At 35.1% G+C, this 14,692-nt stretch overlaps 1 protein-coding gene across 4 annotated transcripts in view; it reads left to right on the top strand.

The window, feature by feature from the left end:
• Positions 1 to 14,692, top strand: part of DENND1B (DENN domain containing 1B) — a 390,124-nt gene that overhangs the window by 218,217 nt on the left and 157,215 nt on the right. For all 4 annotated transcript variants that reach the window (XM_027843462.1, XM_027843459.1, XM_027843461.1 and 1 more), the window contains exon 9: positions 1,722 to 1,832. In XM_027843462.1, the coding sequence (XP_027699263.1) occupies positions 1,722 to 1,832 (111 nt within the window). The remainder of the gene's footprint in view (positions 1 to 1,721; positions 1,833 to 14,692) is intronic.

Raw genomic sequence — 14,692 nt, forward strand, 5'->3', positions numbered from 1 at the left:
AAATGTACAGCTGAGAAGGCTAATTACCTGCTTCAGCTATTTAGATTATTCCAACCCCACACCTCCCAGCAAAGGCTACTTTTCTGGAACTTTAAAACAAACAAAAACTGTAGCAAACTGTAACAAAGGATATATACCTTCACATTTGTAATAAATTATTTTTTACTTAAAACACAATAAATTATGTATTTTAGTTATATATGAATAAGAAGAGTATGAGTGAAAAAAGGACAGGCAAATAAATGACTCCCATATACAAACTAATTCCCAATTTAGTACTTTGATATTTATGTAAAACTATTATCTAAACAATTGGTTGCTCTCTTCACCAGTGGAGATCACAGCCCATTCATGCTGTTCCATCCTGTGGGAGTTGAAAGGACATGGATTATGTCCTTTCATAGTTTCTACTCAAGGATTAGGAAAACTTCCTCTAGGGCTTTTCATATTTTGTAGATATAATTTAACATTTAGATTATGCATCTGGTAGAAATCTTTAAAAGTACAGGTTAAATAATCAGCATTTGGTAATTATCATTATACTTGACATTTTTATAATACTTTAAAGCTTGAAATTTGTTTTATGTATACAAAATGGAAAGTCATAAGAAGAGCTTCGAAAATGGACCAGTTGGGTTGGAAGATGTAGTGAATTTAAATGCAGAAAACTCAAAGGCAGTGTGCTATATTAACTTAGGAGTCAGGAAATCTAGGCTCTAATCCCTCATCTGAAACTGGCCGTGTGTCTCTCACTTTTTGAACCTGTTTCCTCATCTTTAAAATGAAGGGGTTAAATTAAATCTGTAGTGCCTTCCAAGTATAAAGTGCTATATAATTCTAAGAAGCTAATTTTTTTTTTGCATTTATCTTTTGTGACTGAGTCAAAGATGATCAGCAGCCATCTTCATTTGTTCATCACTGACCCTTCAGGTCTAAATTATTTCATACAACAAGAGGTTTGGTCTCTCTCATGATTGCTAACATTGCTAGATTGTGCTGGTGAACTATATAGTTCCATGGGGTTGGGGTGGAGGTTTGTGTAGTAATTGACAACTACACATTTAACTGCCTTATTTTCTGATTTAATTCAACACTGTTTAAGTTAGAGCTCACTGTATGGTACTGCTATTGTCAGGTTGCTTTTCTACCATAGACAGTTTCTTCTTCACTTTTTGCTTTTTGCTTGAACTTAGGATTTTTTAATGTAAAAAGAATATTTGTCATACTTAACATTTTTAATACTTTTAGGGAAGGAATTTCACATTTATAAAGGTGGGCATGAGAAAGGCCTTTTTGCGTTGAAATACATTCATAGTAAAGTTTATTATATTGGGGGAGGAGTACTTGGGAAAAATAACTGGAACTTCCCTGAAGTATTGCTTAATATACTGTAGATTTTAGTCTAAGGGAGATTTCATGAATTGAATCCAAGGGATTTTATGTAGCACTAATATGCAAAAGACTCCCCCCAAACATCAGTCTAGGAAAGCTTCCCAGTATACTATAAAGTAAATATGTGTGTTTTTGTACAATAGTAGTATAGTTTTCCTAATTTGACACAGGCAATAAAGTAATATTAAATAGTATTACTTTGATGAATATCTATTTGTTCTTAAGATTATTTTTTTTAAAAACTGATTTCTTTTTTATACAGATACAAAAAAATACGCTTTATAACCCCTGTTAACATGTAACTGAGTATTTTTTTTTTACTCATCCAGAGAAATCTTACAGAATATTTTGTTGCTGTGGATGTGAACAATATGCTGCAACTGTATGCCAGTATGTTACATGAGAGGCGCATCATCATTACTGCTAGCAAATTAAGCACTGTAAGTACTTCGCACATCTCCTTTTAAGTAGGTTATATTGAGCTTTTTCACAAAGAAGACCTGCAGACCTCTGAAGATTTAGATATGTTCCATGTGTACTTATAAGACAATATCTACATACTTTTTTGATATATGGTTTTAATCTGGCTCTTGAAGTACAAAAGTCTGATTTATATAAGGCCTACTCAGCTACATTAAGTCAAGTTAATTATTTTTTTTCTTATCAGGAGATGAGACTTCTTTAACTCTCCAGAGTTCATTTCAGTGCCTCCTACCTTATGAAGAATTCTTAAGAGCTATTATGAGATCTTTATTATTCATTTGTGGCTTTTTTCCATTGGAGCTACTTGAAAGAAATCAAGGGGCCATGATAATAGCTACTATCCTAACCTGGTAATAGGTAGATTCATCTTTGTTCCAGGGTAGTGCTTTGGGAGTGTAATAGCTCTGATTTGGAGGATCTCTTCAAACTGAGAATAACTTACAACTCAATAGCATTTTTTATTATGAATTTTACGCTACTCTCCTTCCTACGCTACTTCTCCTTCTATGTGAAGGCCTTTCTTTTTTGGCATAGATTATTTAAATATCAGAATTTTTACATTGTTTAAAAAAATGTTCACAAGTACTTTGATATGCACAGTAGTTTTTATTTCAAGTGATAAAATGGTGATGGTAGAGTTAACATTGTTTATACCTAGATAGATGGATAAATATTTTAAGATAATTTATTTGACAAATATTTATTGTTTAGTTACATATTTTCTGTTTTAAAGCTGTGGTCATTTTATAAATTATTCATCGTTACTTATGTAAGCACTTAGTAATTTTTCATATTTTGATTTCATATAGTAGAAATACCTTACTCATTTTATAGAATTTTGAGTTGGAAATTACCTTAGAGGTCCCATAGTCCAGCCCCTTAATTCACCTGTTGGACTTTTCCTCAGTTTCCTTTGCAGAGTGGCCATCTACTAGGACTCTGTTTTGGACCTTTTTCTATTTCCCCTCTATACTATTTATATAGTAAGTCAATAATGATGAGATCACCAAATAAAATAACACAAATGGAGAAGAGAAGAGGGCTCACAGAACAGAGCCCTGAGCAACACCCATGGTTACCAGATTTGACCTAGCTGAAGATCCGGCAAAGGAGACAGTAAAGGACTTGTGAGACAGGAAGGAGAACCAGAGTAGGGTAGTATTATGAAAACCTACAGAGAAGAGAATATGAAGGAGAAGATGGTGATAGTGTTAAAGGCTACAAAGAATTGGAGAAGGATGAGAATTGAGAAAAGGCTGTTAGATTTGGCAGTTAAAAGATTGTTAGTAACTTTGGAGAGAGCAGTTTCAACTGAATATTGAGATCAGAAACCAGACTTTAAAGAGTTAAGTAGAGTTAGAGGAAAAGAAAAGGAAGCACCTATTATAGATGGCCTTCTCTGGGAGGTTTAGCCACAAAAGGGATGATAACTGGGATGGATGAATTAAAGAACCTCATCAGCTCCAATGGATTATCATCTCTATAAAGATGATTCCTCAATCTACTTTTCCTGCCCTAACCTTTGTTCTCATCTTCAATCTTACATATCCAATTGCCTATCGAACATCTGGAACTAGATGTAACATAGACTTCTTAAACACATGGTAAAAACTGAACTCATTTTTTTTTTCTCCTACTCCCCAAACTCTTTTTTCTTCTTAATTTCCCTTTTGTTGGTTTCTTTACTGTTTTTCACATAAGACCCTCCATCTAACTACTTTTGGCATTTTCATTGGCTATTTACCAAGCCTAGAATTCTTTCTCTCCACATCTCTTCCTCCTGGCTTCCTCTAAGTCTCAGCTGAAGTTCCCCTTCTACAAGAAGTCTTTCCTAGTCCTACTTAACCTTAGTGTCTTCACTTTGAGACTATTTCCAATTTATTCTATGTCTTGTTTGTACATGATTGTTTGCACTTTTTCTCCCATTAGACTGCGACTGTTTATTGCCTCTTTTTGCATCTCCAGAGCTAAGCATAACACTTAGCACATAATAGGCATTTTAAAAAATGCTTCTTGACTGAATGTCAAGGCCACCCTGCGTGAGGTTCTCTTAATCTCATCTCCATATTTCATTCTTCAAAAACTCTCTATATCTTCCCCCATTTTTTATTCCTCTATAGACACAGAGAATTTGTAACACTGGTAGAATGGGGACTTAGAACTAAGCACTCTAGACTCTTAATCCACTTCTCTCTCATACCAGGATGATAAAATTTTTTTTGAGGAAAGGACATGTGAATAGTTATAATAACTTGGTTTATAGGTATAAAGGAAAAAATGAATATGAAGTTTTTTAGATACTAAAAATGTTTTTGTTGAGTATTTCTCACATTTTGAAATTGTGTTATTTTATATAAAAATTTTAACTAAAAATAATCACTTAGGCATAGGATAGTGTTGTTAAAAGCAATACATTTTTTTTTAATACATTACAGGGGTAGTGAGAAAACATGCCAATTTGTGCACTGTTTGTTAGTGGAGGTGTGAATTGGTTTAGCCATTCAAAAAAGCAATTTGAGACTGTGCTCAAAAAGTTAACTGGGATTTGTGGGGGTGGAGCCAAGATGGAGGAGGGAAAGCAGTGACTTGTGTGAGCTCTCCCCCCAAAACCCTCCAAATACCTATAAAAAATGTCTCTAAACAAATTCTAAAGCAGCAGAACCCACAAAAAGACAGAGTGAAACAAATTTCCAGCCTAAGACAGCCTTGATGGTTGATCAGAAAGGTATATCACTCTGGGCGGGGAGAGGAGCACAGTACGGCATGGGCGCACAGGTTGCAGTGACCCAGGAGCAAGCCTCAGAGGACTGAATCACGGGCAGCTGTGGTGTTTTCCAGACTTCTCAACCCATGAACGCCAAAGACAACTTAGAAGGTCACTGGGAAGAGTCTGTGATTGCGGTGAGAGAAGGAGCTAGGTCTCAGCCGCAAGTCTCAAGCGTGGCCTGGGGCCACAGCTGTTTCCTGAGCTTTGGGCCCACAGGCTGAGGGGGAAATCGAGTGGCTGATCAGAGCGGGATTGCAGGGATCTCTTTGCCAGTGCTGAGGCAGGAATCTATTGCTTTACCTGTGCTTAGATCTGGGTCGCAGTTCTGAGGGGCAGTCCTGGGGCGAGGAGGAATGCTGGTGTGGTGAAGCTTGTTGTGGCAGTGGATAGGAAACACCTCGCCCCTTGTCATAGTACCTTGGAAGAACAGAAAATTTTCGGGTCCCTAGAAGTGTCTCTGAAAACAGCTGTATAAACCCCTGAAGCTTGGGACAGTACATTTCCCACATTGGAAGCAGATTTTTACCTTAACAAAGAGTTTAAAACTAAAGTAATTGGTTGGGATCATGAGTAAGCAGCACAAGAAGAGTCAGACTATATTATCTTACTTTGGTGACAAAGAAGATCAAAACATACAACCAGAAGAAGACAACAAAGTCAAAAGCTCCTACATCCAAAGCCTCCAAGAAGAATCTGAATCAGTCCCAGGCCTTGGAAGAGCTCAAAAGGGATTTTGAGAACCAAGTAAGAGAAGCAGAGGAAAAACTGAGAGTTTTGCAAGAAAATCATGAAAAACAAGTCAGCAACTTGCTAAAGGAGACCCCCCAAAATACGGAAGAAAATAACACCTTAAAAAATAGCCTGGGGGGGCAGCTAGATGGTGCAGTGGATTAAGCTCTGGCCTTGGAGTCAGGAGGACCTGAGTTCAAATCCAGCCTCAGACACTTGACACTTACTAGCTATGTGACTCTGGGCAAGTCACTTAACCCCAATTGCCTCACCCCCCAAAAAAGGGGAGGGGAACTTCTGGGGCAGCTAGATGGTGCAGTGGATAGAGCCTTGGCCCTGAAGTCAGGAGGACCTGAGTTCAAATCTGGCCTCGGACCAAATACCTGACACTAGCTGTGTGACCCTGGGCAAGTCACTTAACCCCAATTGCCTTAAAAAAAAATAGCCTAACCCAAATGGCAAAAGAGGTCCAAAAAGCCAATGAGGAGAAGAATGCCCTAAAAAGCAAAATTGACCAAATGGAAAAGGAAGTCCAAAAGATTACTGAAGAAAATGCTTCCTTAAAAATTAGAATAGAGCAATTGGAAACTAGTGACTTTGTGAGAAATCAAGACACTGTAAAACAAATCCAAAAGAATGAAAAATTAGAAAACAATGTGAAATATCTCATTGGAAAAACAACTGACCTGGAAAATAGATCCAGGAGAGAGAATTTAAAAGTTATTGGACTATCTGAAAGCCATGATCAAAAAAAGAGCCTGGACATCATCTTTCAAGAAATGATCAAGGAAAACTGTCCTGATAGTTTAGAACCAGAGGACAAAATAGAAATTGAAAGAATCCATCGATCTCCTCCTGAAAGAGATCCCCAAAAGAAAACTCTTAGGAATATTGTAGCCAAATTCCAGAATTCCCAGGTCAAGGAGAAAATATTACAAGCAGCCAGAAAGAAACAATTCAAGTGTTGTGAAAACACAATCAGGATAACACAAGATTTAGGAGCTTCTACATTAAGGGACTGCAGGGCATGGAATGTAATATTCCAGAGGGCAAAGGAGATAGGATTACAACCAATAATCACCTACCCAGCAAAACTGGGTATAATCCTTCAGGAAAAAAATGATCATTCAGTGAAATAGAGGACTTTCAAGCATTCTTGATGAAAAGACCAGAGCTGAATAGAAAATTTGATTTTCAAATGCAAGACTCAAGTGGAACATGAAGAGGTAAACAGGAAAGAGAAAAGCATAAGAGACTTATTATGGTTGAACTGTTTACACTCCTGCATGGAAAGATGATATTTGTAACTCATGAGACCTTTGTCAGTGTTAGGGTAGTTGGAGGGGAAAAAGTTATATGTATGTATATATAGATATAGATAGATAGATAGATAGATAGATAGATAGATAGATAGATAGATAAACAGATAGGCACAGGGTGAGTTGAAAATGAAGGGGTCATATCTGGAGAATAAAATTAAGGGGTGAGAGAGGATTATACTAGGAGAAGGAGAAAGGAAGAGGTAGAACGGGGTAAATTATCTCACAGAAAAAAAACAGAAAAGAAAAGGCTCTTACAGTGGAGGGGAAATGGGGGAAGATGAGAGGGAATGAGTGAATCTTATTCTCATAGAATTTGACTTCAGGAGGGAATAACATACACACTCCATTGGGTATGGAAATCTGTTTTACCCTATAGGAAAATGGGGGGGACAAGAGAGTAGGGGGGATGATAGAGAGGAGGGCAGATTGGGAAAAGGGGTAATGAGAAGCAAGTACTTCTGAGGAGGGTCAGGGTCAAAAAAAGAATAGAATAAATGGGGGGTGGGATAGGATTAAAGGAAATAGAGTTAGTTTTTCATAGCATGTCTACCATGGAAGTGTTTTGCATAACTGCACATATATAACCTATATTTAGTTGCTTGCCTTATCAATGAGGGTGGGTGGGGAGGGAGGAAGGGAGAAAATTTGGAACCCAAAGTTTTAAAAACACATGTTTAAAAAAAATGTTTTCACTCACCCAACTGGGAAATAAGACATACAGGAAATGGGGTACAGAAATCCATCCTGCCCTATAGGAAAATTGAAGGGGAAGGGGATAAGAGAAGGGGGGGAGAGATAGAAGGAAGGCAGACTAGGGGAAGGGGTATTCAGAATGCATGCCATCTTGTGGTGGGGGAGGGGCGAGATGGGGTGAAAATTTGAAACTCAAAATCTTGTGGAAGTAAATGTTGAAAACAAAACAAAAATAAATAAATAAAAAAGACTCTAAGTTGCAAAAAAAAAGTTAACTGAACTTTGCATACCTTTTACTGTACCACTATTAAGCTTATGCATCAAAGAGATCAAAGAAAGAAGAAAAGGACCTATGCACAAAAAATGTTTGTAGCAATTCTTTTTTGTAGTAGCCCCAGACTTAAAACCAAGAGGGTACCTACTAATTGGGGAGTGGCTCAACAAATTTTGTTACCTGAATAAAATTGGAATATTTATTGACAAAATGGACAACTTTAGAGGAAACTGGAAAGACCTTTATGAACTGATACATGACATAAGCAGAACTAGGATACCAATTTATATAATAACAGCAGCATTATAGAGAAAAACATCTTTGATAGTCTTTAGAGCTCTGATAAATGTGGTTATAATTCTAAATCATTTAAGCATGACACCTTTCCCTTGACATAGAAGCAGTAGACATAAATTCAAGGGACATGCATTTTTTAATATGGCCAAAATGGGAATTCATTTTGATGGACTATGAATATTTGTTAAGAGAGTTTTAGTTTTCATTTAAAAAATTATTCATTAGCAGGCAGTGAGAGGAAGAGATAATTTATAAATATAGATACATATAAATGTCTTTAAATAGAGTACATTTGAATGAAAGGAAATAGTTTTATTAAATTTCTTAGAGTACTATTAATATTGTTGGATATTCTAAGATTAATGAGTGTAGTCATGGCAAAATAATCTGAATGATAAGACTGTATCATTGCCTTATACTTTTATAAAGATTTATACTTTTAAAAGCATTTCCATATATATTTTAATTTCAACTCTCAATGAACCAGTGAGATAGCTTATTCAATTTAACAAAGATAATTATTGGCAGTAGCAGAAGTAGAGCTCAATAAAGCTGCCTCCTGTCTCAGCTTTGTTTTTATTAGGTCATATTTGATTTGTAAATTCAAAAAATATAGTTACAAAAATGATTTTTGATAATTTCTGAAGGCTTAATAAGTTACTTCATATTTCAAAAGATGACATGATCAGATTTATCACAACCTTATATGTCACAGATGTCCTAGCTCATAAAGTTTCTATAGCTATAGTTATTTATAGATGATATTAGAATTACTCTGAAGACTTAGTGTTAACGCTTAATGCCAGTTTTAATTGTATTTAAGTATTTTGAAAAATGTCTATCATGTTCTTGGCAAAAGTCAATTCTAGACTATTTAATTTTTCTGTCTTCATTATAAGAATGCTTTCTTTCGTAATTCCTTAGTATTTAATCAATCTGGTATAGAATTAATTATTTTTAAATGATGCTATCTACTTCTTTTTTTGTGATTTTTACATTAAATGAGTTGGATTAGATGGCCTTTGTTGTCTCTTAAAGTTCTGAGATTCTGGAGTTTTAACAATTTTTTCAATTTGATAAATCATTTACTTTTGTGAATTTCACATAAGATTCCGAGGCCTTTGCAAAAATTTTTAGCTTGACTTTGAAAAAAACATTCCTTCCTCTCCCCTAAATGATTTACATTTGTTTTCTTTAGAACTACTAGTAAAGAGTAAAAAAAAAATCAAATTATCAGCTAGTATTTATTTTTAAGTATAGTTAACTACTTTATTAGAATAGACGGATGTATATTATGTGTTTGTATGTCTATAACTTAACACCTTTATTTGTGAAACATTTTAAAAATTATAAAATTCATTTTAGAAAATATTGCTGTCACATTCATGATCAGTAAGTTTTATTAAAAAGGACATTTCATCTTAACATTTTTCCTTGATAATTAATTTATTTTTAGTTTTCAACATTCACTTCCATAAGATTTTGATTTTTAAATTTTCTCCTCCTCCCACTCCTTTCTCTCTCAAGATGGTATGCAATCTGATATAGGCTCTACTTACACATTCGTATTAAGTATATTTTCCCAATAGTCATGATGAAAAGAACAATTAGAACTAATGGGAGGAACCACAAGAATGAGGCAGTAAAACAAAACAACAAAGGAAAAGGAGAGCAAATAGTATGCCTCCATCTGCATTCAGACTCCATAGTTCTTTGAATGTGGATAGCAATTTCCATCATGAGTCTTTTGGAGTTGCCTTAGATTCTTGCATTGCTCTGAAGAGCAAAGTCTATGAAAGTCTGTCCTTCCACAATGTGGTTGTTACTGTGTACAATGTTCTCCTGGTTCTGCTCATTTCACTTTGCATCAGTTCATATAAGTCTTTCCAGGTTTTTTTGAAGTCTGCCTGCTCATCATTTCTTAATAGTATTCCATTACATTCATATACCACAACTTGTTCAGTCATTCCTCAATTGATGGACATCCATTCAATTTCTAATTTCTTGGCCAACACAAAAAGAGCTGCTATAAATATTTTTGTACATGTGGGTCCTTTTTCTGTTTTTTATGATCTCTTTTGGATACAGATTTATAAGTGGTATTGCTGGGTCAAAGGGTATGCACAATTTTATAGCCCTTTGGGCATAGTTCCAAATTGCTGTCCAAAATGGTTGGATCATTTCACAACTCCACCAACAATGCATTAGTGTTCCAATTTTCCCACATCTTCTCCAACATTCATCATTGTCCTGTTTTGTCATGTTAGCCAATCTGATAGGTGTCATGTGGTACCTCAGAGTTGTTTTAATTTGCATTTCTTTAATCAACAGTGATTTAGAACATTTTTTTTTCATATGACTGTAGATAGCTTTAGTTTCTTCCTCTAAAAACTGCCTGTTCATATCCTTTGACCATTTATCAATTTGGGCATCTTAACATTTCTTAATTAAACTGTTTTAAGAAATGGCTTTAGTATATGCTTGGTATTGTTAAGGAAATTATCTTGTATCATTGAAATCAACATAATACCAAGTATTTATAATGGTTCATTAATATCTGTCTGTGATGTTATGACTTAAATTATAAACTATACTTCATTTCACTATCATAGGACAATAGGATCAATAAGAGAGTGATTACTCAGTTCCTCTTTTCCTATCTCCTAACCCTTTTTTTGTGTGACAGATACTGAATTACTTGAATTTATATTTTAAAATTCCTTTAATTGCAACATTTAACTTATATAAATTTTATGCTTTGGTCATATTTAAGGTCAAGGAATGATTGATACTGTTGTATAGAACAAAAATACTCTAGGGATTTATTGAGATTTAGGTATGTCCTCCTTAGAAAGGTGGGAGGGCTGCAATGAATTGACCAACGTTGTCAATTGGCAAATAAATTAATGCATTGTTATGTCAGATATTAACAATGATTAATTATGTATCTGGTTTTAATATGAGAAAATTTTACTTTGATGTACTTGAACAGCAAATAGAGACTCTGTTTTCCCTATGAATCTGCTAGATTTTTATGTATTGGTGTAGGTGAAAATTCCTCTACATCCTTAATTCTATTCTAGCTTCAGGGATGTTATTTTACTGGGATGTTGATTCTTTTGCTAGAATTGTATTCCAATGAATATAATAATGTGATTTTCATTAACCTTACAGCTTGCTTGAGGCTTTAGTGTTACAATAGTTAAAGATTCAGTTAGCCGGAGGATCATATTCTGTAGTAAGCTTTTCTGTAGTACAGTTATGGGTTTCAGCATTTTCAGTGATAAACTTAAAAGTAAGGAAATTTTAGAGTGATTAAAAATCTTTAAGGAATATAAATGAAATATTCTTGAAACAACATTTTAATTTTGTTTTGACAGTGTTTACATAACATTATTACATGTGCATGTTTTAGTATACACTGTTATATTTATATGTGGTTTGTTTCAGAGGCCTGAGACAAAAATCATTTCTTAAAAAATTCAGTTGCAGTATAAATGAAGAATGTGTGAAAGAGTAGACTGGTAAACCTGATCTACAACACAGAGTTATGCATGCTGTAGGCAGGCCCTAGATGTTTAAGCCCCAAGTGAACTTTCTGTGGTAGTCTACCAGAACATCATACCGTACTCTCATGTATTCAAAGCTAAGGAATAAATCATGATTTTACAACAGTGCGTCTGTTAACTTATTGCTGTTTTGTGACCAGAGGTAGGGAGGATTGCTGTTTAAAACCATGTCATTGGCTCTCAAGTCAGTCAAGCAAGAAGGCTTGTCATATCCCTCTATAATTGTACCTCACCAGACTTTCACTAACTAGTCATCTGGGGCTGTGCATTTTGTCTCAAACACCCGGCTGACCAGCATTTGACAGGAGCTTTCTCATCTTCCTGTCAGTAATATGTTAACTAGAGTGAATCTTTTGTGGCCTCTAATGGTAAGTGGGAGGGATGCTTCACTTTAAAGCAGATGTCTAAATGTTAGCTCCTATTTTGACCGATATTTGTTTGGCAAATCTCATCTGCCTACGTCTGTAAGCTTGTTAGTTACAGGGATTTGGTTAGTTAACATATGAGGTCATGCTAAAGTATTTTGAATAAGTGATATGCTGTCAGTGGTAGAATTGTGTTAATAAGGTGTAATTTCTTTTTTTAATTGTTATTTCTGTTTCAAGGCACATAAGCATATACATTTTTAACTCATTAATTCTCCCAAGGATGTATATAAAGAAAGCCCTTAACAACCCCAGAAAAATCAGGCCTTAAAACATATATTACTCTGCCTGAGGAGGGGAGTCTAAAGGACTTTGCTCAGTCTGCGTTATCTTCTTAGAGAGAGAGAGAGAGAGATATGGACTGCTTTGTCATTCTGGTGAAGCTTATTTGCCACTTTCTCAGAATATTTTTACATTAATAAAATAAAATACACAGGTTTAAAAAGGAAACCAATATGTTGAAATTCAATAAAATATTTTAAAAGCAAGTTAATGGTCCCCCAATTTAAGAACTCCTATATTAAAGAGCATAACACTTTGACACAAATCATATATGAGATTTTCTAGGGATTAGTGTCACCCAATTTAGATTTTTTAGAAGTTATGTCAGTGGAGTCTTTAAACCTCAAGCTATAATATCCAGTTGAAGTAGGGCATTGTAATTTCATGTACTAAAGTCTTAATATCTGTATCAATCTATTAATTTGATCTGTTCCTTGAGCTTTATTGTGTTCTACATTTGATACTGCAAGAATGTAACTGAAATAGAACTTCTGACATCACCATGGACTATTCAGGCTTTGTACTACAGTTCATAAATGAGGGATAGATAGTTTAATTCAGGGATGTGTAAAGAGATGATGAGAGGAAACTTCCAATCCAGGGAAATACTGAGAATTTATATCTCTTCACTCTTATAAAGCCAAGTAAACTGTTTCCCAGGACAGCAGCCCTAATGGTTTTGTCAGTTTGTCCCCTTAAAAAAAAAAAAACAACCAAAACCGAACAGCTAAAAACAACTGGTTGTTTGTTACAGAACAAAACTTCAACATAATGTGTTCACACTGAAGCATTCACATTGTACAATGCAAAACGAAGTCATATTCTAAATATTTGTACTGCTACTAACAACAACAACAGTCACACTTTTATAAACAGTACTCAGATTTTGCAAAGCACCTTCCCTCATTAACACCCCTGTGATAAAGGTAAGGATTTCTACTTTAAAGACTGGGAAGTTGAGACTAAGAGAGATAAAATGTTTTCTTGGTTATTTAAATGATTGACCACTTATCGTAAATTGCTTTGTATTACAATTATTTATATAAAAGTCATATCTTTTTACCACACTGAGGGCAAGAACCTTTTTACAAAATAGATTTTTTTTATCCCTCATAATAACCAGCACAGTTCCTTGTATATTACATATTAAGTAGCCTGATAGCTATTTACTGTAAAGAAACTGTAGTATCTAGCCATAACTACTCCATCTTTGTGATTTGAATTGAATGAATCCAAGTACTATATAGAGCTTTCTATTTATCCACATTACATTTTGTCTTAGTTCTTGCTGACTTTCTATTTGCCATCTATTTTAGTAAAAGTATCTTTTTAAGGGTATATGAATGGGTAAGGAATCTAGTAAAGGCTCAGACTCCAATGGAAATAACCCACGATTTTAATTGCCAAATATATTTTCTTCTGAAGGCAATAGGAAGGCACAGGTGTTTGTTAGGGAGCTGAGTTATATGACCAGAGTTATGCTTTAGGAATATTGCTTTAGCAGTTTTGTGGAGCAAGATACTTTTGAATGAAGAAAACAACTGGACATGACAATTGAAGGACAGAGGGGAGTTGAGAACAACTTCTAGGTTGTTAACTTAGGTTACTTAGAAGAATGGTGGCACCATCAACAGCAATGATATAATTAAGAGGTAAGTAGGACTTGGGGAGAAAGAAAGTTCTGTTTTGGTCATGTTAAGTTGGATATGTTAGATGCTTTGGAGATGTCCAAAAGGCAGAAGGCAGTTAAAGATGAAAGACTAGATTTTCGGAATAGATGAGAAGTGGACATAGATATATTAAAGTTAATAGAATTGTTGAACCTGTAAGATCTTATAGGGAGGGGCAAAGGGGGAGAGGGAAAGGGGGGGATGGAGAGAGAGAAGGAGGGGGAGGGGGGAAGAGAGAAAAGAAGAGAGAGAGAAAAAACCATAGGGTACATGCACACATAATGCAACAGTCAGAAAAGCTTATTGCTTGCTTTAGCACCCTCCATGGTAGGAAACTCAACAGGTTGGGAAATTAAAGAGATACTTTTTCTGGGTGTTTTTGTATGCTTATTGTACTTCCACATGATACATCACTAGAGCAAAGCCTTCCATTATACTTAAATCACAGAAACTTTCCTACTCTAGGTGCCGATGTGTCAGGACCAACTAATTAGCAACATTCCATAGTTTGCATTTGGCTTGAAATTTCTAGCTCCCACAGCCTAGATAATTCTCCTTTTCAAGTACTCTTATACCAGATAGGGCCAATTCAATCCCAGGCAATATGGCAAATCTGACATACCATGGTCTGTATATATGTGGTAACAGAACAGATGTCAAAATGACCTATGTGGATTGATGAATGATATGTGAAGCCAGTGAAATATAGTGGGCTGTGAGTGACAGAGTTCTTATTTGTAGTAGTAGTAGTAGTAGTAGTAGTAGTAGTAGTAGTAGTAGTAGTAGTAG

The sequence above is a fragment of the Vombatus ursinus genome, unplaced genomic scaffold (genome assembly GCF_900497805.2).
Source record: "Vombatus ursinus unplaced genomic scaffold, bare-nosed wombat genome assembly UNPS02014909.1, whole genome shotgun sequence".
In the NCBI taxonomy this organism is placed as follows: Eukaryota; Metazoa; Chordata; class Mammalia; order Diprotodontia; family Vombatidae; genus Vombatus; species Vombatus ursinus.